Below are 23843 nucleotides of genomic sequence, written 5' to 3' on the forward strand. Positions count from 1 at the left end.
CTCTCCGAGTACATAAGGGTGGGTCAACAATTTAAGTTATTTCAGCATTTTTGAGCCCCCATAATTTCATAAGTACGGGAGACAAAGCTGAAAAACATCCTACATTTCATCTCCGTTAAAACCTGCGTTCAGCCGTGTGGAAAGGACCCAGGAGGTGGAGGTCAAACACAAAGCAAGAATTTAATGCTGATGAGTCCAAAACCACAGAATCCAAATATTCAGGAAACACAAGCAAGACACAGCTAGTGACACACAGCTGAAGATAATCAAGACAGCGAGCAGGGGAAGTAAAGCTAGTCAAGATACAGGAAACCAGGAGCTACCAAAATAAAACAGGAAATGAAAACCACTAAATGGGAAGGAGATTAACTGGACAGAGAATCAGACGGGGGCACTGAAAGACAAACACAGACACAAGACTGATGGATGAAAAATAAACTCCACAAAGTCGTCAGCGACTAAAACTAAAGACTGAAAGACTAAAACAACAAAGCTGCAAAAATGAACCATAAAGAACCACAGAAAGCATCAGAGAACAAACAAGAAACAGAAACTCTACAAATAATAACCATGAGTATGTACAGAGGCCATCAGACCACTAAAACCAATTTCTTGTTTTTGTTCACATCACTGAATATCAATATCAGGGCACATGTACCATAATTTGAATGGCAAAGCTGCCCCAGTTTATTGTGTTTGAGTGCTGGTATTCTGGAGCTTCGATCTGTTTTCTGAAAATTCACTGAAAACTTCAAAAAAAGTGCATTTTGGGTAAACTTTCTTCTCCATGTGTGATAGGTGGCTGGTCACAACAAGTCACTGCAGATGAAAGGTCTGCTTTTAACCTGCATTTGATACCTGACTGATCTTCTAGTCTTCCATCTCATGATTGAGATGTTGGCTGCAGAAAAAAAGATTTTGGCTTCAGTGCAGGGGCGTCCAACACGTCCGAACAGGCCCGTCCTGTATCCTGAATAAACAGCATTTATTTCTCTCACAGGAGAGCAGAGGGGTTGATTGAGTCGTTAACAAAGCCGTAAAGTTGTGAAACTATGCGCACAGGAGACAGAAGTAGAACGTGTGTGTGTGTGTGGGGGGGGGCTTTTTAAACAATGGTCTGGAGCAGAGTATGCGGGATAACAACCCTCTGACCTGCTAAAAGGTGTAGAGGGCCCCTTAGCTACCAAAAATAATTCCCATTCAACCGACTGCAATTACAGCCTGCTGGGTGGTCTGGAAGGCATTTTTGTCAGTTTAACAGTCTTCCTACAGAGAAAGGCATCCCTCATGGCCTGGCATAAAAGACCAAAGTGAAAAAAACAAAAGCTAAACCAGTGATTAACAGAAAAAGTTGCATTTTTATTGTTACTATTCCATAAATACTAGAAAAGTTCTTGCTTTCCCACTATTTACTATAAACATTTTCATTTTTCTAATTACAGGAAAAAGTCTGAGTAATTAGCTGCAAATTGTTTATCAGTAATTTTATGCATTTGCTATTAAAGTTTAAGCTCAAAGAGATGAACTGACAGGTTTCTTTGACTTCCTACAGCAGCGTTTCATTATGATGCACAAAAATTGTATTGAAATTGCACTTTTTTTTTTAATATTTCTCAGGATTAAATGTGTAGTTCAAGTTCTTTGCACTGAAAGTAAGACAGGAATACAATAAGGAGAAGCCCAAAGAGCAATAGGAGGACAAACAGAGGTGAGAACAGTTTATGGAGGTGGAGGATGAGGGTGGGGCAGTCTGTCACAAAGGAAGGAAAACAGAAACTGAATAAAACATGGAGACATGGAAACATGGTGACCATGAGAAACATGAGAAAGAATATCAGTTAAATCACAACACACATCAAAACTCAACAAATACTAATCAGGAAATAAGAACAGAAACACAATTTGTTGAATACCTGCAACATCCACTGACATAGTTTAAGGATTTTCTTTCCCCGACCTTAAAAGAAATCTAAACTGAAAGGAGGAGCTAACAAAGTAAACCGCAACCAAAAGACTCAGAAATACCTCCAAAACTCCAAATAATCTAAAAACCTCATTTCATTAAATCCTAATTTAAGATATTTCAAAATGACAATATATGTCAAACTGGAATCATCAAAGCTCACCCTGGCATGCGATTGCAGAGATCTGTAACCGAAGAAACTCCACAGGATTTCTGCTTTGAGCAACGTGTGAAAGGATGAGGATGGGTTCATATCTTCGCAGCTCTTTGTTGAATCTGGGGCGTCAAACTGGTCTGAAACTTTAATTTTCACAATAATTTCACTGCACTTTTCTTTTTTTTGCACATAATAGCATAATTAATGTTTATTTATTATATAACCTATCTGACTACTGGCTGTGTATATTGTGTATTAATAAAATGATATAATCACATTGATGTCCACTGTAATCTGAGCAACAACCGATATATTCACCTGCTCCTGTGTTTCTTTTATCCCTTTATGGATGAAAATACTGCAGATATAATTTAAGAAATATGTTTTAGGTTGAGGGGAATTTTCTAGAAACTCAAAGGATCCCCCTCCCTCCACCTATCACACGTTATCTACTGCTGGAGAGCAGCAAGGGTTTATGCATATAAGGTATGCATACATGGTAAAATTACACTACATTCATTGCAGAGTTCATCTGTACACCCTCTCTTGCACAGGAAACACATAATGCACTGAATACACGCAGAAAAAGTATGTTTTTCATAAATAAATAAATAACAACAAGCATGTGTATGTATATAAAGTCTGCAGGTTTAAAATATGTCCTGATATTTGCTCTGTATCAGGATGGAAGTTATTTATAAAATATATTTATTATACAACAGCATTTACTGCATCCCAGAAGTGCCTCTGCATCCTTTCCTGCGGTGCTGCATCAGCGCTCGGCCCTTCAAAACAAAAACACCCTCAATGCGGCGCCTTCTCTGTGGGTTTATCGGTCGTCCCGAACGATTCGATTCTTTTTAACATTTTTAATCAGTCGCTGCTGAATCGGTTTCCTTCCTCTTGTTTTCACTCGTCACTGGTTGTAGAAACACACATATGACAACGTTAATTAACAGTCATTTAATTTAGAGTGGATAATATCGATTTAAAGAAGCCGACGTCTTTAACCGAGAGTAGATTGACTTCTTTTGTTCGTTTCAAGGAGTCACTAAGACCTCGACTCTTTCAAAAGAATCGAATTGTCGCGAACATCACGTGAATGGAAATTTCCAGAAGCGGCTTTAAAGCCGCCGCGGTTTCCAGCCCGCCTTCATTTCAGTGACGACGGCGGACGGATCAGCTTCGAGGAGGAGACTACGGCTACGTTTCTGAAACGTTGTGCTATAGACCGACGAACTCGAGTATTTTGAGCGCTTTTGTCAGTTTTTCGTTTTGTGATACGTTTTTGGAGGCGATATTTTCGACGCAGCTTTGCCTTTAAAATTAATCTCGACGCTGAGAGAAGAAAAGCTTCGAGTTACAGTCGAGCTGGTAAGCTAAACGGCGCCGGGTGGCATTGTTTTGTTTCCGAGCTGGAATTACGTGAAACCGTTTCTATTAATGACATTTTATTCTCAATAACATGTTAATCGTGAATGTTGTTAAGCGACCATCTGTAAAATTTTGCATTTTAACAACTTTTAGAGAGCTGTAAGTTCAAGCTTAGGTCATTCTGGAAATTTCCAGCTCTGCCCGGTCAGTCGGGGGATTACGCAACGCTGCTTTGCCGGCCTTTGCTCGCTAGGGGCAGCACTGAGAGCTGATATGCACCGTCTGTGTTGGCTTTTAATAGTTTAACCGCTGAGACAAGTTTCTAAAATATAAAGTGACTTAAACAGTGCTTTTGTAACCGGGTTATTGTTCAGAGCTCTGTTTCTGTCTCGAGATTGACTTGAAATGGGAATTTCCAGTAGTCTGCAGTCAGTTATGCAACGGTGCTACGCTCCCTGTGGGTAGCAATGAGCGCGGTGGTTATGCAACATTAAAAATGGACTTTAACACCCCCCAGTAAGGCCTTAATTTAAAAACCACTAAACCAGGATGCTGCTGATGACTGCTTTAAAGCGTTTGATTTAACACATGCATGTTGTCTTTTCCAGCCCGTGGCAAGACAACACAATGGCCAAGGGAACAGGCTCCAACTCTGAGATGGCGCATGCTCGCCAGAGCGACGGCCTCAATGTGATCTTTGACCAGAAGAGCCCTGCTTCATCCCTATCCAGATCCCACTCCACACCACGCTCCAGATCCCGCTCCAAGTCCCGGAGCAGCTATGACAGCAGTTGCTCCTCCGGCTCTTACAGGGGGCACGACAGACGCAGGAGATACAACAGGTCATCGTCTTCTTCTTCGTCCTCTTCATCGTCATCTTCTAGGAGCAGGTCCTCCTCTCGTTCCAGGTCGCGCTCTTACCCTCGCTGTCGATGCGACGACCATCGCACATACAGCAGAGGCTATTCTCGTCGTTCACCGCCCCGCCGCTACAGGGCCCACTCTCGCTCATACAGCCGCTCACCTGACAGGTACTCATGCCACAGACGCTACAGGTCTGCCTCGAGGTCGAGGTCCCGCTCCCGGTCACCCGTCCGCTGGAGCAGGTACAGAGGCCGCATGAGCCAGTACAGATGCAGGTTTTCCCGATCTCCATCCAGGAGCCGGTCCGGATCCCGGTCCACTGGGCGTTCAGTCAGCCTCAGCATGCGTGGTAAGCTACCCAGAAGACGTGCATTAATTGGCAACAAGTTGAAATAATACACTTGATTAAATGTCCTTTTTTTTTTTTTTTTTTTTTTTTTTGTTCAACAGACAAGCGGGTTCTCCTTGAAGCTGCAAAGGCCAATGCAATGAAGATCCTGGGAGTGGAGAAGCTGGAACTTCCCGAGAGCGTGAAGCCAATCCTTTCAGATCCTGAGCCAGAGAAAAGGGTGAGACAAGGCTCCCAAAAGACTGAGTCACAGGTGAGTGTCTGAGGAAAAGTTACCTGTTCGTGGAAAGTGCCACGTACTGAAGACGAGGCTTTTAAGAGACTCCAGAGATGTAGCTGTAATTTAATGTGTCCATAGAAATAAAAAGTGGGCTGTGAAGACCCTTAGAAATATCTGCAGTGCGCAGCAGTGCGCACTCTTAATTTTACCACGAGTAGACGTTAATGTATTCCAGCACTGTTTTCAGATGTTATAGTTGTGATGATCCTGTGGTCTGTTGTGTTGAATTTTCTGTTTGTGTTAACCCTTTGGACCATGAGGGAACACACATACTCTCTATTTATTCCTGTCTTCATAGATAACATGACAGTGGTCTCCTTCACTCATCGGCACCTGGGATTAAAGGGCTGTCATGTGACTTGGGTGACAACAAAAATGTACTCGTAATCTGCACAATGTGTATTTTCTCCAGTAGAGGCCAAACAAATGCAGCTGTAGATGACACACCTCACACTTTAGACGTCTGCTAATTGCACACATAGATGCAGCAAACTCAAATGTTGTTACTGACTCACCTTCATGCAGAAAGGAAGTAGAAGTCTGATATTACAAATGTATTTATGCTTTCAGTTGAAATGGGTTGTTTATTTAGCAGAACCCTCCACTCGCTGATGGAGCGCAGGACTGCATTATAGAGCTAAAAACAGATGAAGAACTCCTCTCCATATGCCAAAGATAAGTTGGTACACGAGACGTGTGCTGAGGGGCTGGGAAACCTGCGTGACCATTCTGCCACTGTAGACAGAGAAGACTTCCTTTTGTATATGGTTAACTTTTAAACAATGTCTCACCTTTGAAGCTTGCATTAAGTGTTTTTGGGGGGGGGGGCTGCATGAGAGCTGCAGTTTGTTGCAGATATACCTGCCTATGCAGTAGTAAAGTATTTTCCATCTAATATCACCATCAGAATGTCAGAGGTCACTCTGCCGCATGTTTAGGTGCTCGTAAATGACTCCGGTCTGCTGTTTGTTTTTGAAACAGGGCACCGAGGACGAGCCCAGCGACGCTTCCAGCCCGAAGACGTCCCTGAAAGGGAAAATCGCTTTCAGCATTAATGTAAGTGAGCTGAGCTGAAGTGACATTTCCCCGATTCACGCTGCTCTGAATGACTCCTGATATTAAAATCAGCATCTTATTGTCTTTCCAGAACTCTGTTGCTAAACCAACGGCAGCAGCTCCTCCTACTGCAAAGGTCACCTCCCGAGTGGACAGTGTGGAGAGCAGGAAGCCCTACGGCCAGTGGATCCCAGTCAGATCAGTCCAATCCTCGAGTGCACGCAAACACACCTAAACCCGCAGTCACGGGCAGAGCACACGGACGCTGTACATGCTGTAATATATTGTACGTTTGAGATGTATCATTTCACACGTTGGTGTTTTCTTTCAGATGTTAAAGGTTTTTGTGGGAAGAAGTGAAGAATCGTTCAGGTGGGATTATTTCTTTCCCTTTTGTTTTTTTGTGGTGTTTATAGATTCAATAAATATTTCACTAAAAATACTCGTTTCTGTTTGATTTTTGAGCTCATGAGTCTTCAGGTGAAACTGTTTCAAAGGGAAGGCTGAGCGGCTGCCATGTCCTCCCAGAAGGTTCCTGCTTTGAGCAGAAAACCTGCGGTATCTGAAATAACCACATGGTGGCACTGTTTCCGCTGCCTGTGGGACTTTAAGACCTAGAAGGTTCCAGACCTCATGAATTCTCATTGTGATTCAACCAGTGTTAAAATTCAGCTCGGTTAGGCAAGGTTTTTGTTCCACTGGCTAATTATGCCCCCGTAGATCCCGAGCAGATTTTTCAGCAGTATGACAATACATCAAAATCCAGGGACTTCCCTACATTAGCCTAATCAGCTAAAATGATGTGACGTGTTAGGGCTGGGGTGGTCCAGCTTGAAAACAAACCAAAATGTAGGAAAACCTGGTTTTTGTCTGATAACCATCTGAAGAACTCTAATTCACTGCTGTTGGAATAACTGGGAAGGAATAGCTTTGGCAAGTATTTATGGGAGCCTGAATATGAATCATTCAAGCATAGAAAGGCCCCGAACTCCAAAAAAAAAAAAAAACCCAGTGATGTGTCTACACAAACTTTAAATTGTATCTTCAGGTACTTTGCCAGCAGCCTGTCATGGAAACACGTCTTCCCATTTCTTGAGTTAAATTTATGAAAAATGTCAGATAACCCAGTCTGACAGGCATAAAACTATTTTATCACCAACAAAGTGATTTCCAAAGAGCTACTAGCTGAAAATTTTGAGGAAACTGGACAAGTGTAGGCCAACAGAAGTAGGAAGCCTGCTTTATCCCTGTATCAAGTAGTTACCAGAAAATTCAGTTTTGAAACTGGAGTGTTTATTGAAACTTCTGACAAAAATTATCACTTTGCATATACGACTTGATTTCTAACATTTTTGCGACATCTGGGATTTTTGTGCAATTCTTGATTTTCAGGGGGAAAAAATCCGACCGGTGATGACGAGGTCTCAAAAACTCCAACATGACACGTTTGGCATCAATATTACAGCAGTCAGGAGACAGACAGTGAACATCTGCAGCCTTCTGTAGATGTTCACTTCTGTATCGGATCAGTAACAAATTCAAAGGTAAAATCACACATCTGAGTGCTGCACTGCCAGACTGCGTGTCTGCGGCTGTAAGCGGACTTGTGTGATTAACGACTCCGATGGGAGATACTGCACGCAAATACATGAAGCAGCAGCAGGGAGACGGCGCAGATCACTTGATACAGATCGGCTGCACTGATACATAAACACATAAAACAAACTTTGAGCTCGTTTAAACAGGAGAAGGTGAGAAGACAGGTTTATCCTGACATTGCTGCATGTTGCCAGTTTTTTTTTCTTTTAAAGGAGCTTCACAGGCAGACACTGGCATCAGTCTTGTTTACTAGCTTTAAATCAGTGCTGTTTTATAGGGTACACCAACTGTTGGTTGGCTGTGAATGAGTCAGAGATGTCAGAGACAACAGTGAATTTATGCAGTGTTGCTACAGCCGGTGTCCTCAGGCTAATCAGATAAGACTGCACAAACCTGAACACTCACTTCTAGATCAGAGTCAGATATCAAAAGGAGAACTTCCCCCGCTTTTCATCAGCCTCACATAAACACGTATCATTTTTGAGGACGACTCGTGAAATTATTCCGAGGGTCTGACACATCCAGGTACAATCAAATTCAAATAAGGACAGATTTAATCTTCCTTTAACCTTTCCGACTCAGTCCTGTCGCTGCTCGCCCAGCAGAGGGCGCAGCCCCCCCACATTCAGGCAGCGGGAGCCTGTTTGCATGTCATCTCTGCAGTCACAAGGCTTTCTGTTCACTTATCTGCTTTGGGCAAGTTAGCGCTGAGATGAAGGAGATAAACAGATAAATTGAATTACTCAACTGTTGCTCCGCATCCCGTTTCCTTCGTGCATCTACGCTCAAATCTTTTTTTGGCTGCCATCCTGCGCCAAACATGCCCCAAGGAGGCTCGATGGCAAGTTAACGGTTCATTCTCACGCTCAAAATGTCTCATCATGAGACCACACGCAGAAGAAGCCACAGGAATAAAAAAGAACAACAAGTGTGCGAGATAATGAGATAATTGGAAGTGGTTTATTAAAAATAAAAGAGTTCAGAGACAGACTTTTCATACTGTACACACACACACAAGAAAATACTACAAATCTCAGCTCAAAAAACTGGTAACACACTCGGACTTTTTATAGGAAGAAGAAAAAAAAAAGCGAAGCTCTGACGCTCTACACGGCCGTGCCCCTCTCCAGGTTCTGTTTGATCTCTGCTGTGTATTTGCCGTAGAAACGCTCCGCCTTCTTGTTGAACTTGGCGTTCCTCTCGTTAATGTAGTCGATGTCGGCGTCGTCGTTGTAGGCCCTGCGCCGGCTGTACTTGGACCGCTTCTCGATCCTGACACAAAGCAAAAATAAAAGCAGCTTAGAGAAGATTTCATAAACCAGCGTGGCCTCCATCCGTGGAGGATCCAATAACAATAATTGGCTGCAGGCAATAATTTGGAGGCACGCATTTTAAAATTTGGCGAGCTGAGTGGCGATGGAAAACCTAATGCATGGATTCAAGAGGAAAATACTGTCAATTTGTGAACTCCTACTCCTCATCCACTGCATCTTCAAAGCATTGTTGTGCGTCATACCCTGGCATCCAAACCCTTGTCTAATGCCCTGCAGTTGCACCTCTGACAGTCCTTCGACTGTCGTAAATATAGAACAGCTCGGGGGAAGACTGAGGTGACCAAAAGGCCAAAGATTTCTGGAGGAAAGAGAAAACCTTCAGCCTTGTTACATTAAAAGTGGGTGAGACAGAAGCTACTGTTAGACCTCTTTGTCTCGGCACCTTACAGACGCCTCTATCACAAAGGTCTGCGAGTGCATCCCGCCATCTGTCTGACATTTAGTCGTGTACACAGTCTGTTACGGTTGACGGTGCCCTGCCTATGACCCTGTTTAACCTCTACATGAGCGAGCTGGGTCATCTACAGGGTGATTCCTCAGAGCACTGATCAACTTCTCCTTCACTCTGATGTCACGTGTACTACCAATCATCTTGGCATAACACGATGTGATTGGCTAGCTGCAGCGCTGGAATTTTGAAGGCTGACCGTTTCCCAACTCATTCTAAAATGAAGCTTGAGGACACGTCAGACTAGCAGAGGTTCTGCTGTCAGAACGTGGAAGAAAAACACGGGACTGCAGCAGAAGCTTGGTCCCCAGATGCTACTGTGATCACCCCAAGGAGGATGGAGTACCAAGACCAAGAGTGGAGAAATCAATGTCTACACTCAATGATGCCCTAATGATGCCTGGGTCCACTTTGTCCAGCTGCCACCGGCTGCCAAAGCACGATAGTAGTAAACTACCTCCTGCCCCCGTTTGCCCCAGAATTTACAGCCCAGGGTTGAATTCTTCCACACACTGAAATCGCCTCGCATTGCCTTTGCTTATCTTCACACTGTGTTTGCAGTGTGCCAGAGTTGGGAAGCAGAGATCTAACCAACGTGAACCCACTATCATCCTCAAACATGTGACAAAATAAACATTTTGGGCAGTTTTGATTGTGCAAATCAATCATAATAACCAAGTTTAACCAATCTGTGCTTCGCTTTTCTTCCGTACTGCCACGGGTGGATGAAATTCTGTTTCAGGGTCACATGCTTCACTTTGTTTAACCACAGAGCATCAGTGGGTACAGAGGTTTATCTTAGCGGGCTGCCCAGCGAGTCGGGCTGATGTAGATCTAACATTTAGTGATGGTCAGGAGAGGAGGGGGCACTGCATTTTTAAAAATGTGACTTACTGTTTCTCAACATCCTCCACCATGCGGTCAATGCCGTCCTTTGTGGGAACATGGGTGCCATAGATCAGACTATTGGATGTGGGGTGGAAGTCTTCACCGCTGTGGAGCACCAGCAAAACAATTAGAAATGCATAACCACAGATAATCAGCACTTTAACATTCCTAAATCCATTTTTCTATCCCATCATTGTGATTATGCTCGACCTAAACGAGGGAAGACGACGTTGCTTTGGGGCCAATCGTGATGGTGCATCGTTCACGGTTCTGCGTGTGGCAGCTTTTTATGAGCGGGAAGAAGCCCCGGGCATCGAACTGACCCGTTTGACCTCAGCGTGCATTCTCTGCGGCTACGTCAGCACACCACACGGGGCAAATCAGGGGTACACAAATTAATACACAGAAAATACTTTTCGCACACATGATGATTGGGTTCTAGATCAATATCACAAAACTTGACTGAAAATTTCACAGTTCTGGTCTCAGCAGCCACGACCTCAACATGCATCATTTTTATAGCAGAGTTTGTGGGAATCCATAAAACTGTGAGGCCCCGGGACATTTAGAGTTTTCTGTGTAGCTGGATCAAAAAAACACAAGAAATATTAGTCAGCTAAATGTACCGTTCATATTTTAATAACGTGCAATGCTAGTTAACTTTTGCTTCTATGATGTGGTGATGCCACAAGCGGGGGCTGGAGCACCTCTCTCTGTAAACATGCATGCTGGGTAACGGGTGAAGTACAGAGCATCTTTCCCACAGCCAGGATCTCTTTCTTTAACCACATACGGCCTAGAGACTGGGCGTAGATCCTCTAGGGATCTACCCACTAGGGAAAAACGTGTTTTCGTTGACCAGCCGGCGAGTGGTTGTTGGCTGTTGCTAAGTGTAAACTGGTCACACAGAGGTGCTGCACCAAAGACCTCCTTGCAATTGCTTGGGTTGTTACCATACTGCTGCAGTCACCTGTAGTTTGCATGGAAGATGACGACTTGTCTGCAAACACTTGCCAACTAATCTCTTCTAATCCGTTTCTAAAGGAGCAGCTTTTACTTTGAAGGGAAACGGGCTCCGTTTCGGATGAGCGTTTCAGAAAAGTCAGCGCTTTCCATGCAAACTAAAAAGAACTATGGCAGCCAAAGCAATCACGACGAGGTTGTCCGTGCAGCGCTGTGCGCCACTTTGTGACCAGTTTCACCTGCCAGCACTTTGAGAAATACACAAGTTCCTCAGGGTCCCTGAGGTTTGACTGCTTTCTGACTTCGGTCTGTTCGACAGGCCTGAGGCCTAACTCACCTTTCCTCCTTTTGCTTCTCGTAGTTTTCCATGTCTGGTCTGATCTGCTTGGTAAGCCTCTGGTACTGACGGAACTGGGCCTCTGCATAACCTGTAGTCCATTGTGTGTGTGTGCGTGTGTGTGTGTGTGTGTGTGTGTGTGTTTGTGTGTGAGAGAGGAGTGGGGGGGGGGGGGGGGGGGGGGGGGGGGGAGAGCTATAATTAGTGGAACAAACAGCAAGCAGGCACGAGGCTCAGCAACACAACCTGCGGCTGGTTAAGGAGGGCTGAAGAGGCATCTCTCCTCCTCCTCCCTTCCTTTTTTGAAGCCCCTCTGCTGATTATTTTCTCCCCAGAGGTTTTAATTCGGGGGAGGTTCTGATGCCACACATGGCAGCCATATTTAGGAGACACAGCAAGCCCCCCCCCCCAACAGATTAGAGTGGGAGCAGTCTGACATGGTACGGCTCCAGGACCTGTATTCACAAAGCTTCCTGGTACTAAGACCTGTTCCTGGTGACAAAGTTTAGATCCTGGGAAAGATGAAAGTTATTCACAAAGCATCACATTCCTGAGGAGAGATTCCAAGATGGAAAAATTCATGACTGGTGGATTTTTAAGAGACTTAAGGGTTAAGAGAAGAAAAAAAATGATCCCAGTCCATTTTACCGTTTGTTTCTGTTCCTCTAGGTCAGAAACATTAAACTGGTGCAAACTAGGATTCATACCATCATCACAGCTGGTTAACAAAAACACATTCTGGCTCTAGATCGTGATGCCCGAGGTGTGTGTAAAACTGATTTATACAGTTAAAATCGCCTCAGTCGGATTGGCCCATGGAATTTTATGTCTAAGTCGGATTAAATTTGACTGGTCAAAATTCTTCCAAGTATCAGGCAGTTTGGGGTCTAACATCGAATTTCGTTGCAATGGCTTCTGCTTCATCCCTGGATCTGCTTCTCCAAATGTTATAATCTCATATTTTTGCTCGTAGGTGCGAGTTTGTAGCTTACCCTTTTCTCATGCACTTGGCATGATCGTCTCCGGTGAAATAAACTGATTCGCCCAGTGCGGCCGATCCAGACATCACGTGACTGTATAGACGCTGAAGCCATCTCCAGGCGTTAGTGTGTGTCGTTGTGCATGAACGAGTCGATGCATGCGATCACATTTCATTGGAAATCTATTACAATGGGAGCAGATTTTTCATCCGAGGTAGGTGAAAATCTGACTTGTATGATCCGATTTAGGCGATGATTTTTATTGGAATTAACGTTAGGAACAATCGGGACCTGCAGAAGCCATCCGACTGGAGCGAAAATCCGATTTGCACGACTTTGACTTTCTACTGTACTTATGAAGTTATGAGGGATCAAAAGTGCTGGTATTTATGCCACTAAATAACTGCTGAACAGCTTCTTCAGTGAGTCTCTGAACCCGCCTGTGAACTCCCAGCACCACCACCTCCCCCTGTAGCCGACTCTGCAGCCTCTCCACCTGCCGCAGGTCGCTCTCAGCTTCGATTGGCTTCTCTTATGTAAGGATTTCAGTTTGCCCCTCCAGATCAGGTCATCTGCCTCACTAATGATATTCAAATCTCGTCTGTGGACAGCTGAGGTTTATATTAATTATGTTCTATTATTATTATTTTTTAAATCTAATTTGGAGTATGTCTTAGCAGTGACTGGATTTCCAAAATATAAGCGAGAAGCTGCAAAATCCTAAAATACAGTCACCTGGAAGGAAATCTTTAGGTGGCACAAATCCTCCGGAAGTACAAGTTCTAGAGCACATAATTAACGGTCTCAGTAGATCTTAACGGGCTGCATGTGAGCCTGAGTGACTTTATTCCCCATATCAATTCAAGGGCAAATGGCTGAGTAAGAACCAGGAATATGAAATGCTAAAATAATAATAACTATGAACCCCTGAGAACACTTTCTGTGATTGGCATCATTATGGTAAGAACTAACTCGTCTGAGATTTTCAGCAGATGCATCTACGTATGAATTTGAACATCTTAGGTGACCTCATTCTCGAGTTATCGCGTTCACGGTTTTCAAAGTTGCCTGCCTTCCCGGTGGGGTGACGACAATATCCCATAATTCCACATCTCCTTTATGTGGCTGTGTTACAGTAACCTTTAATGTTCACATGTATCCAGTTTTATGTTTCAGAGCTCTAATGTGCAGTCGTCACCTTAGAAATAAACAACAGCATTCAGTAATAAAATAATTAACTAAAACAAAAAAACATTTTTTTTACCGCTCTGTGCTCAAAATCTGCAGATTAACAATTTTCTGCAGCATTAATCTCACCCTTTTTGCAACAGTGTTGCATTTTACTTTTTTTTAATGTTCTTTATAGATTTTTGATCACGATTCTATCATCACCTGATAAAACATCATCCTGTGTTTATGTGAGCGCACACAGAGCCTGATCTAGAAAGCCCGGTTTAGCAGCAGATTGATCACCACAGCCCGGCTGTGCTGAACTTCGTCTGCAGCGGATCCATTCAGCTTCTATAACAACTCTTCTGCTGTAGCCACACTGAACCTTCTTAACTCTGAGAAGTACAGACGGTGCAGTGAAAACTAACGGCTAACCAAGTACACAAAAATGGACAGAATGACACGAGGAACTAAAACCAGCTGGCTCCCTGCACTGTGCTGTAATGTAGGCATCCGTAACACCAGCACTCCTCTGAGCGATAAACGGGAAACTAAACAGAAGACGAGAATCACGGCGCACCACTTTCTCAACAGTAAATTGGGTTAAAAGTATCTCCTAACCGAATAGACTGAGACTGTGTGGCGTGACAGGAGGGTTGCCCACGTTTGATCTGATCGCCTTGTAACACTAGCAAAAAGATTCCTCAGTCAATGCAATCATTAAACGTGGCCTATTTTTACACTGTGTTAAACAATCATGCTGGATGTTAAAGATGACGAGAAACATGCAATCAGATTAGAATTCTTTTAACATCAAAGCCAAACGAGGAGACGCTGTTACTCTGAGCTTCAAACTTCACGTGGACCGGATCGAGGCTGGTGACGGCGAGCGCTCGGTTATCTGTCCGAGTGGCTCCTCCGAGGGTCAGATGTAAGGTTGGTGTGTATGCTGATAAAAGGTAAATGAGACCTTAGACTTGGACATATGAATAAATGAGGTGAATGAACTGGAAACACAGGCCTGCTTGCACTGCAGGTACAATCACATGCTGGCAGTTACTGATAGATTTGATTAATCTGAATTATTCTGCTTTTATCAACTACACCAACCAAACTGTGAATATGGGTGCCTGTGACATTTTCTAAGATGTGAAAATAAAAAAGAGCTGAACGATGAAAGCTGAGTAACCGTTTACGATCACTCCGCTGCTTAAAGCTCGGCAGACCTGTTACATTTTACTGTTGCTTTAACGTTATGATGTTGGCGGATGTGAGTGAATCTTTAATGGGATCAACCACAGACGCTATCGCTGCGCAAGCTCAGCCCGCTATTTCCTGTTTATATTGTGCCAACGAAGACACCAATAGACGCGCACGTTCATGTTGTGGCTAGTTTCTACAATTATGCAATCACCGTTATTATAGTGGCATAATTAACTGATTAGTCAAATAAAACCACATGATGAAATGTTAGGCTGCACGAGTAGATCATGAAGTCATCTGTCACTCTGTTTGCCTCCACAGGCAGAACCATGGAAATGTTGCCTCTAGTTTTAAAGATTAAAAATAAACTATCATCTTTAGACAGAGTTACTCATTAAACAGACCGAGCAGACAGAGCTGATGGGATGAAGAGAGATCTAATAGGAAATAGTCTGTGTCTGTCTTTAGTGGAGCGACCAACCTGCAAATCCTGTGTCAGGATTCTTCTTCTTCTTCTTCCTCTCCCACCTCTCCGCATCGTCAGCAGTGATTTCCAGCAGTTTCACTCTGTCGTAGTTCTCCCCACGAGCGGCACATTCCTGGAACCGGAAAACGATAATTAATAATCAGCTCAAATTAGGACAAAATGTACTGCAATGGGACAAAACTTTAGATATTTAGATTCTAGTAAATCCAGCATAAAATGCCCACAGGGATGCAACTTTAAAAGTTTGAACTGTTTCATACAATCAACAGCAGAATTATACAACATGATTTTATGGTTCTACAAATTTCTGTTTTGGCCTTTGTATAACAAAGGAACTCATTTAATTAGATATATTCTTACATATCCCATGGCTATATGTGCTCCTATCAGAGGGTACCCTGTAATGTTGACATACTCTGGTGTATTCCCTCCAGCACATCTTCTCTGGTGTTCTTCCAGATTTTTGCCTGAGCACTCGGACTACACTCCAAATGCAAACAGGCTATTTTCAGTAATGAGAACACGTTATGTTGTGCTACATATGACAGAAATGGAAATTTCGGAAAATGCCTGGACCTTCACGGTTCACACTGTGCAGAAACTGCATTAGTGATGATCTGATGGGCCAGTCCAAAGACACGTTAGGTAATTATGAAATATACAGAAATAAAGTGCTGTATGAGTGTATGTGGTTTGTAGACTAAAAGTGCTTTGAGGAGTCAGTAAGATTAGAAATGAGCTACCTAAATACCGGTCCACTTCCATTCCCACCGTCTGAGAGTGAGAAGGCTACACAATTAATACCAGCCCCCCCTCTCTTTAGACTCTCAGTGACCATCAATGACGCATTTAAAAGAATAAATCCCTCAGAGAGTCCTAGCAGGCATTTTTTGGGATCTATGGTATGAAATTAGCATAAAATTCTGACTAATATAGTAGTACATCCAGTTTACTCCCAGCACTACTGAAAGAGTGAAGTACCTTCTTCTTCTGATCTTCAGCGAGTTCCCACTCCAGTCGAGCTTTCTTAGCCTCCCAGTTAGTGGGCAGCTTCAGCCTCTTGTCTTCCTCCACAACCTCCTGGTGATTGAGTTTACGCGCTTCATTCTGCAGGGAAAAATAACAAAATCACAGGTTTTACGAGAAGCTGCATGCAAGAAGGTTCGATGGGGGAAAACAAACAATACTCCTGGGAACCTCTTCATGGGTCACATACAGCGACTGCGGGGTGGCTGTGGCTCAGGAGGCAGAGAAGATCACCTACTAATCGGAAGGTTGGCGGTTCGATTCCTGGCCCCTCTGGGCTGCATGCCAAGTATCCTTGAGCAAGGTAGTGAACCCCAAGTTGCTCTCCGATGCAAGCATTGGAGAATGCATGTGTGTGACTGTTAGACAGTAAGCACTTAGCTTAAAAACACAAAGTGCTTGTGTGAATGGGTGTGAATGCAAACTTGTTGTATAAGCGCTTTGAGCGCTCACTTAGAGTAGAAAAGTGCTATATAAGAACTAGTCCATTTACAGTCCAACTTGTAAGTGGGTCCGAAAAGTAAAACTAACGCACCCTGAGTTTGCTGTGAACGCACATTCAAAAGTATAATGTTGAGCAATAAAAAAAAAAATTAAATTAAAAAAAGCTTTTTAAAACTTTCTAAGCAGTATTTATTAGACTTGGCAGGTGGTTCTGTCCATGCAGTTTTTATGCCCTGACCTCCACATGTATTATGGTCACATTCAGGCAGCTTGTTTTGATTTAGAAGACACCACCCTTTTCCACACATTTTCAGTCCTGTGCAATAAGGCTGGCATCACCACAGCAGGAGCAGTGTGCTTTATTGAAAAATTGACCCATGCTACTTTCCCACCGCCGAGGAGCCGGTTCACGTGCCAGTGCTCGTGCTGTTCCCAATGAACCGGCGAAACGCTTAAGAACGGGCCCGCGTTCCCACCGCGTTTCTGTGAAGCGCTCCTTTACGTATGAGCGTGGGCGGGTCCTCGTCTGGACACGGAACCCGAAGCGCACAAACGTGGGAGAACACGCTCCACTTTAGGGGAGTTTTAGGGTCCAAACCAAACTACTGCAGCATCTGTGTGCAGCACAGAGGGAAACACAGACAGCGATTAGAGCAAGACGACAAGTACGCACTTTGTGTCCTTTTATCTGTGATATGAACTGATACAAAGCAGCAAGTTCAGCCTTAGAGCCCAACCTAATTCACAGCCGTGAAAATCGCTTCGCTTTTCTCATTAATACACATGTAATACGGTAGAAAACTTGATGTTGAGACGGCAGAGTCAAGCCTTTCTGCCGCTTTTGGCACGCATTCGTGGTTCGAGACCAGCTAGTTTGCAGGGCCAGAGTTGAACCCGTTTTTTGGCCGAGCACCGAGTGATTCCGCGGTGGAAAACCCGCCTAACGGTTCAAATAAAGGCACCGGCTCCGGAACCCTGTTGGTGGGAAAGAGGCTTCAATGACCTCACTTCAACTTTCACACTTTGCAAATCCATCCAGCGTCGGCGTGAAACAGGCCTGACGCTGGCCTGCTGATGTGTCTTTTTTTATGTGTAATACTTTTGCTTATATTGGTAAATAGAGCAGCACGCCGGTGTGGTGGTTAGCACTGTTGCCTCACAGCTAGAAGGCCCGGGCTTTTCTGTGTGGAGTTTGCATGTTCTCCCAGTGTCTGCGTGGGTTTTCACCAGTTTCCTCCCACAGTCCAAAGACATGCAGTTAGTGGAGCTAGGTTAATTGGTGTTTCTAAATTGCCCATAGGTGTGAGTGAGAATGTTTGTCTGTCTCGCTGTGTTAGGCGACCTGTACAGGCTGTACCCATCCTCTCGCCCTGTGATAGCTGGGATAGGCTCCAGCCCCGTGCAACCCTGAACAGGATAAGCAGAAGAAGATGGATGGATGGATGGATGTTGGTAAATAGGCTGTTCTGACCTGTTCTGTATTATTGTACCTACTCTGTGTGCTACACTATAATTAGGTACTTGGATAGACCCACTCGCACATGCCAACAGTATGTTACGACACCGGAGGAAGAATTAGCAATTCGTGTTGACTCGCCGTCGGGGGTCTCCCCCAAAGTTTGTCCGGTTCAGATCGGATTTCTCTAAAAAAAAATAAATATTTTTGCAAACAAAGGTGAATTTTTAACCCAATATCTTGCACACTCACACCCCTCATACCACCAAGAAAACCCTCTATATTGATTAATTGTTCCCTTAATCATAAAACTATAAAGTTTGAAACAATAATTTGACCACGCCAGCGCTTTACTAGGCACCGCCTTCGTCGAGTGACATTTGCGAGGTACCAGGAACTACGGAAAAAACAAGTTTTATTATTTTTGATCAATGCATGGACTTAATTGTTTTTATCCCAAATATACAAGTTGTAATGGATCAGAATAATAACAAAATCTAAATACAATTTCTAATAAATATATTAAAAAATATAAATAATAAATACATTAAATATATATTAAATATAAATATTTTAAAGCAAATATGGTAAATATTACACAAATATAAATATTTCAATTTTCATTTTCTTTTCAGGAAAGAAAGTAATTGCTGGCTAATATGAGTCCATCAGCCTTTTTCATTTGCAGATTCATAATCTTTGTCAAATTCCCTTTATTTTGATATACTACTTGCTATATTTCAGATATGATCAAAATTTCACAGTCATGACCGCGTGACCTTGAAGGTTAAAGGTTCAGGTTAAGTGCTAATGCCAGGGTCATTATGTAAATGCAATCCTAAATCTTATAGGTACCTGTGCAATTGCTAAGCAAGTGATTGAAAGCCTATTTGAAGAAGTACTGCGTTTTATTTCAAAATCATAGAATAAAATCACAGTTTTTTCATTGTTTTACCATCAAAATGTATTAACGACTTGCCCCCAGATTTGCTGGATTAAAATCCCTCTAGAATGTGAACCCCTGGTCCGATTTCCAAAAACGAAAGTGTTCTGTAATCTGTGTGAATAGTTCTATCAAATTAGATTTGAAATCAAATAGACAACTTTCAAAACTACTGTACCTACTGTATAGAGCCATTATATCTGTTGCCTTCTTCTTAGCCAGATCTCTGCTGCTAAAAAACATAGTTTTAATCTCTGTGAGAATTTTTACCTGGAGAAATAATGGACATATAAAGACACTACGGTTCTCCTCCGAGCCTCACATTTATCATGGCTGCTCTAAAACACCGGGTTTATGTGCTTTAAGGGTGAATCTGACTGAAGCTCACCCGTTTGAAGTGAAGCTCCCGGAACTTCCGCAGTCTCGCTTCTCTCTTCAGGGACGCTAAGCTTTCAGTGGGCTCCTCCTCAGCAGCTGCGGCCGGCTCCTGCAAACAAAAACGGTTAGAAATGAAAATCTCCGCTGGCTGAGAGGCAGCTGGCAGCCAGAGAGCTAACGCTCATTAGCAAACACGGTGAATTCCCTGAGCCTCGTACACAAACGCGACACTTTAACCAACTAAGAAACACAGCATCTGTCAGCAAAAACACACATCACGCTCTAAGAGCCACATACATCCACTCTAATCCAACACTCAGTAAAAAAAACTGCCACAAACAAGAAGAAAATGCTAACCTCGCTACAAGACGCCATTGCTATTCTGCGACACTACTAACTGTTAGTAGCTAACAAGGAAGAAAACAGGAAGTCTAGCACTCGCGCCGGATGTTACGTACAAGATAAACGTAACAGAAGAGTAACGATAATTGCTAATTGGTGACCAATCACTTTATTGCAAAACAAATATAAAATTATTGCAAGCAGTGCTGTAAAAAAAACTGTTGGTGAAATCAGCGATGAAACTCGGTCTGGCAGACATATAAACCAACAACATAAGACTCGCCTTAGACGTCACAGATCATCCAGAATTAATAAAGGATGATGCTTCAACTTTATTCTTAGACTTTTTGTTTTTAAGATTTTGAACATAATTTCTTGTTTAAAGCTCTTAGAAATATTAGGATTGGGAAAACCTTTGAGAAAAGCAACCTTTGAGATGCAGGGAAACCTTGCCTCCTACTTATTTATGCTGGCAATCCAAATCTTATCAACCCAATTTAAGACGAGTGGAGTCTCTGAACTTCCTGTGGAAATAAAACATTAACATCAGTCAGCTGGCAGACAATACCACCCTATTTCTAAAGGACTAATATGAGATTAAAGAAGCACTTCATGCCAACAACACATGTTCTGAAGCTTCTTTTCTGATATTAAACATAATGAATGTGACCTGCTTCCTATTAAACCTTCTGTGGAAGGAACATTATATGATGTACCCATAAAACACAGTTAAAGTTCTCAGAATATCTGTGGAAAGGAACCAAAATGTGAGCTCGTTAGAAAATTTAAACTCTGGTCAAATCAGTGTAACAAAGGTTCAGTCTGTGGCTCCAGGGGCACCTGTCTATTTTAGGCAGAGCCTTAATGACATAAGCAGGAGGATGCTTGTACTAGATGTTCCCACAAGCTGCTGTTCAAGTACTGATAATTTTATTTGGAAAAACAAAAGCCGTCTCATTAGGAAAACTGCTTAATGAATATGCCCGATAAAGGTGGAATCAGTGCCTTTGATTTTTCAACTCTTATAATTTAAAAAATCAAATATATTCAAAATCTCCTTAAAATCTGACCTTTGGATCTGACAAGTTTCCCAGCCATGCTGGACAGATTGTTACCAAATTGCTCCTAAAGGATGTTTTTAGTGTGTCAGACCTGAAAAAGCAGAAGCCTACAAACTGTGATCAGCTTGGACCTTTGTTAAGGCAGGAATGGATCGCTGATATCCGGCATGCCATCGAGAACGGCACCGTATATACAGCCGTATGAAAGCTGAAACTTCTATTGAAATATTATAGAAATATGTAAAAAGAATCTGAATAAAAACAGAAGTGAAAAAAAGTGTAGGAAACACAAAGTTTGTGCCACTGAAAAACTTTGGAGCATGACTCTAAATGTCCAATCCCAAAACCTCTTCCTGTGGTGGGGGTCCTGGGGTCTGTGTCAGGTATGGTCCAGTGTGCTTACAATCTGCTTGACTGAGAGTTAATCTACTGACTTCATCTAATAATGAAAATTTACATTCATTCGTAGTAGTTTGAAGAATGTTTCCATCAAGTTTTTATGTCTAGTTTTATATCTTCCTTCCTGTGTTATCTACACATCCCAAAGAATGCTGTTCTTTGTAACTCTGGAGTTATTCTGTCTGACAAAAGATTGTCTCATGAGGTCCAAGTTACTAGACATGAATCATTAACAAAAACCTGTTGTGTAACTACAAGAACTCATGATTATTTACTGTGATGCTGCATCAGTTGTGTGCATGTTTAGTCTTTTTATGGTGGCACCATGGCAAAAAGAATTGGTAGATGTAATTCATTACACAGTAATGCCTTTGTTTATAATTTGAAACCAGGGCATCTCACTGACTTTTGAAGTTTAAATTCATTGAAAAATACTGCTAGACTAATGGAAACTGGCATGACACACACAGAGAGCAATTATGAATATGACTGGAGGTTATAAAATGAGAGGCTTGAAAGGTCAAGCATAAAGTCATCAGTGTACCACACAGAGAGTCTGTTTAGACTCTCCTAAACTCAATTGTTATGGTTGTTTTTGCCACATAGAAATGTATTACCACTGCTTTTTATTTTTACCCACAGAAACACAAGTATCAATCAAGGCCTTGGAACGTAGGACATCTAAATATGATTCTATGATCTGATCACGAGATGAAAGTAAACACTTTCAAGAGGCATTTGATCATGTTTGACTTGCCAAAATGGATGTGCTCCCTGTTTGATTGCATTATACTAATAGAGCTCTTTTGGAGGATGTAATTAAGTGGAGTTTATAGTCTTAGATTAAAGCATCCTCTAGATCACAGGCAATGTTAATGGAGTGATGCATTTTCACTGGAAACCAGATGGGAGCACATCACAACAGAGCAAAACATCACTGGCTGCAGTAATGGGCAGGGCTCTATTACTGCCATGCAAAGAAGGAAATATCTTCCTAATGAACGACTCTCAAATGAGTAAGAGAAAGAAACGGAAGGAAAAATGGGACAAAACAGCATCTCCTCGGTATCTGAGTCAGTGTGCAGAACAGTTGCAAAACAACGGGAAAAAAGGAATTTAAGTGGTGGTTGATATGACTTTCAAATATCCAGAAACGCATGAGTTTACAATATGTCAAATGTGGCGGTGCTATTTTTCTTCAATGGCTGCTAATCTCTTTGTCATCCACACATTATTCAGTGTTCCCAAGTACTCTCATATGGTAGCTAAACTTCCCTTCGGGGTGCATTCAGTCACCTCCCTGGAAACTCTGTCAAACCCGGTGCGAAAGAGTCGGGCAGACAGCTTCTTAGCAAGAAGCAGCATCTGTAACCTCAATGTTTAATATTCATGTCATGCACAAAGCCAAAGCTCAGTAACGCGTACTCCATTATAGCATTTAATGCAGACTCAAATGATTAAAGAGCATCCGAGACGCTCTAAAAAAAACAAAGCAAACACACAAACAAATGAGGACATTCATAGCAACCTTTGTGAGTTTGTTTATTATAAAAATTTGATAAAAAGAATATTTAACTGGAATAAAACTTCTCAGACTTCTTTTTGCAACCACAGAAGCTGCTCCCTGGTGGCCATTTAGAGGAAATGCAGTTTTAAGGCACTTCCACAGTGATGGTGGTGATGCGGTTTATGGGGCACAGCAAAGCAACAAGCAAAGAGAGTTCATCTCCAAACACATAAATATTACAAAGTACCCTCAGTCATAGAAAAATCTGAGACATTCACAGTGACATCTTCTGAGTTTATTTATTATAAATTGTGCTAAACTAAGGTGGTATAAAGAGTATTTAACCACGCAGACATTCTTTGCTTAGTTCATATAACTCCTTAAGTACTGCACTCTTAAAATCCCAAAGTCCCACAGCAGCTCATCAAATTTTACAGTGTGGTACAGACACAAAGGCAAAGCAGTTTTTCTGTTGTGGTTATAGACTGTAAATAAAAATGGATGCCAGCCATTGGTTAATCTTGAAGCCCGACCGTTTGCATGTTGAAACACGAGAACCCGAGTCGTGTCTCCTGGACACTAAAAATAAAATCCTGTTGTAACAAATATGATTTTATTTACTGACTGAGACCTTAAACGTGCTCATAGGACTCGTCAGTCACAAAGCAGGTGCGTCCAAAAGCTCGTCCTGCTTTAGCGTCCTGTGTGACTCTTAATGGGGATCATAATTTAGTAAATAAACTGCATGTTGTGTTCAACAAGATGTGAAACTAGCAAATAAGACCTTAAACTCATCAGAACAGTCTTTACTGAGGTCACAGGTCAGGTAGCCAGT

General features: G+C 42.6%; 2 protein-coding genes across 2 annotated transcripts; one reads left to right on the forward strand and one right to left on the reverse strand.

Annotated features, from left to right (window-relative positions):
- Positions 1-3272: 3272 nt before the first annotated feature.
- Positions 3273-6485, forward strand: rsrp1 (arginine/serine-rich protein 1). Its single transcript, XM_030719410.1, has 5 exons — positions 3273-3494; positions 4103-4707; positions 4809-4960; positions 5969-6043; positions 6135-6485. Exons 2-5 carry the CDS (start codon positions 4122-4124, stop codon positions 6276-6278), a joined length of 957 nt encoding a protein of 318 aa, XP_030575270.1. The 5' UTR covers positions 3273-3494; positions 4103-4121; the 3' UTR covers positions 6279-6485.
- A 2095-nt stretch (positions 6486-8580) lies between these two features.
- Positions 8581-20147, reverse strand: syf2 (SYF2 pre-mRNA-splicing factor). Its single transcript, XM_030719417.1, has 7 exons — positions 20057-20147; positions 19710-19808; positions 16434-16559; positions 15447-15564; positions 11613-11703; positions 10319-10417; positions 8581-8914 (listed from the first exon to the last, which is right to left on the reverse strand). Exons 1-7 carry the CDS (start codon positions 20072-20074, stop codon positions 8749-8751), a joined length of 717 nt encoding a protein of 238 aa, XP_030575277.1. The 5' UTR covers positions 20075-20147; the 3' UTR covers positions 8581-8748.
- Between the last annotated feature and the right edge of the window lie 3696 nt (positions 20148-23843).

Source organism: Archocentrus centrarchus, chromosome 22, assembly GCF_007364275.1.
Source record: "Archocentrus centrarchus isolate MPI-CPG fArcCen1 chromosome 22, fArcCen1, whole genome shotgun sequence".
NCBI classification, from domain to species: Eukaryota; Metazoa; Chordata; class Actinopteri; order Cichliformes; family Cichlidae; genus Archocentrus; species Archocentrus centrarchus.

Coding starts and splice junctions, on each gene's coding strand:
- rsrp1 (XM_030719410.1), top strand. CDS start 4,122: ATGGCCAAGGGAACAGGCTCCAACTCTGAGATGGCGCATGCTCGCCAG. Junction 4,708..4,808: donor AGTCAGCCTCAGCATGCGTG/GTAAGCTACCCA, acceptor TTTGTTCAACAG/ACAAGCGGGTTCTCCTTGAA. Junction 4,961..5,968: donor CCCAAAAGACTGAGTCACAG/GTGAGTGTCTGA, acceptor TTTTTGAAACAG/GGCACCGAGGACGAGCCCAG.
- syf2 (XM_030719417.1), bottom strand. Junction 11,704..15,446: donor TCCTGACACAGGATTTGCAG/GTTGGTCGCTCC, acceptor AATGGACTACAG/GTTATGCAGAGGCCCAGTTC. Junction 8,915..10,318: donor GTGGAGGATGTTGAGAAACA/GTAAGTCACATT, acceptor GCTTTGTGTCAG/GATCGAGAAGCGGTCCAAGT.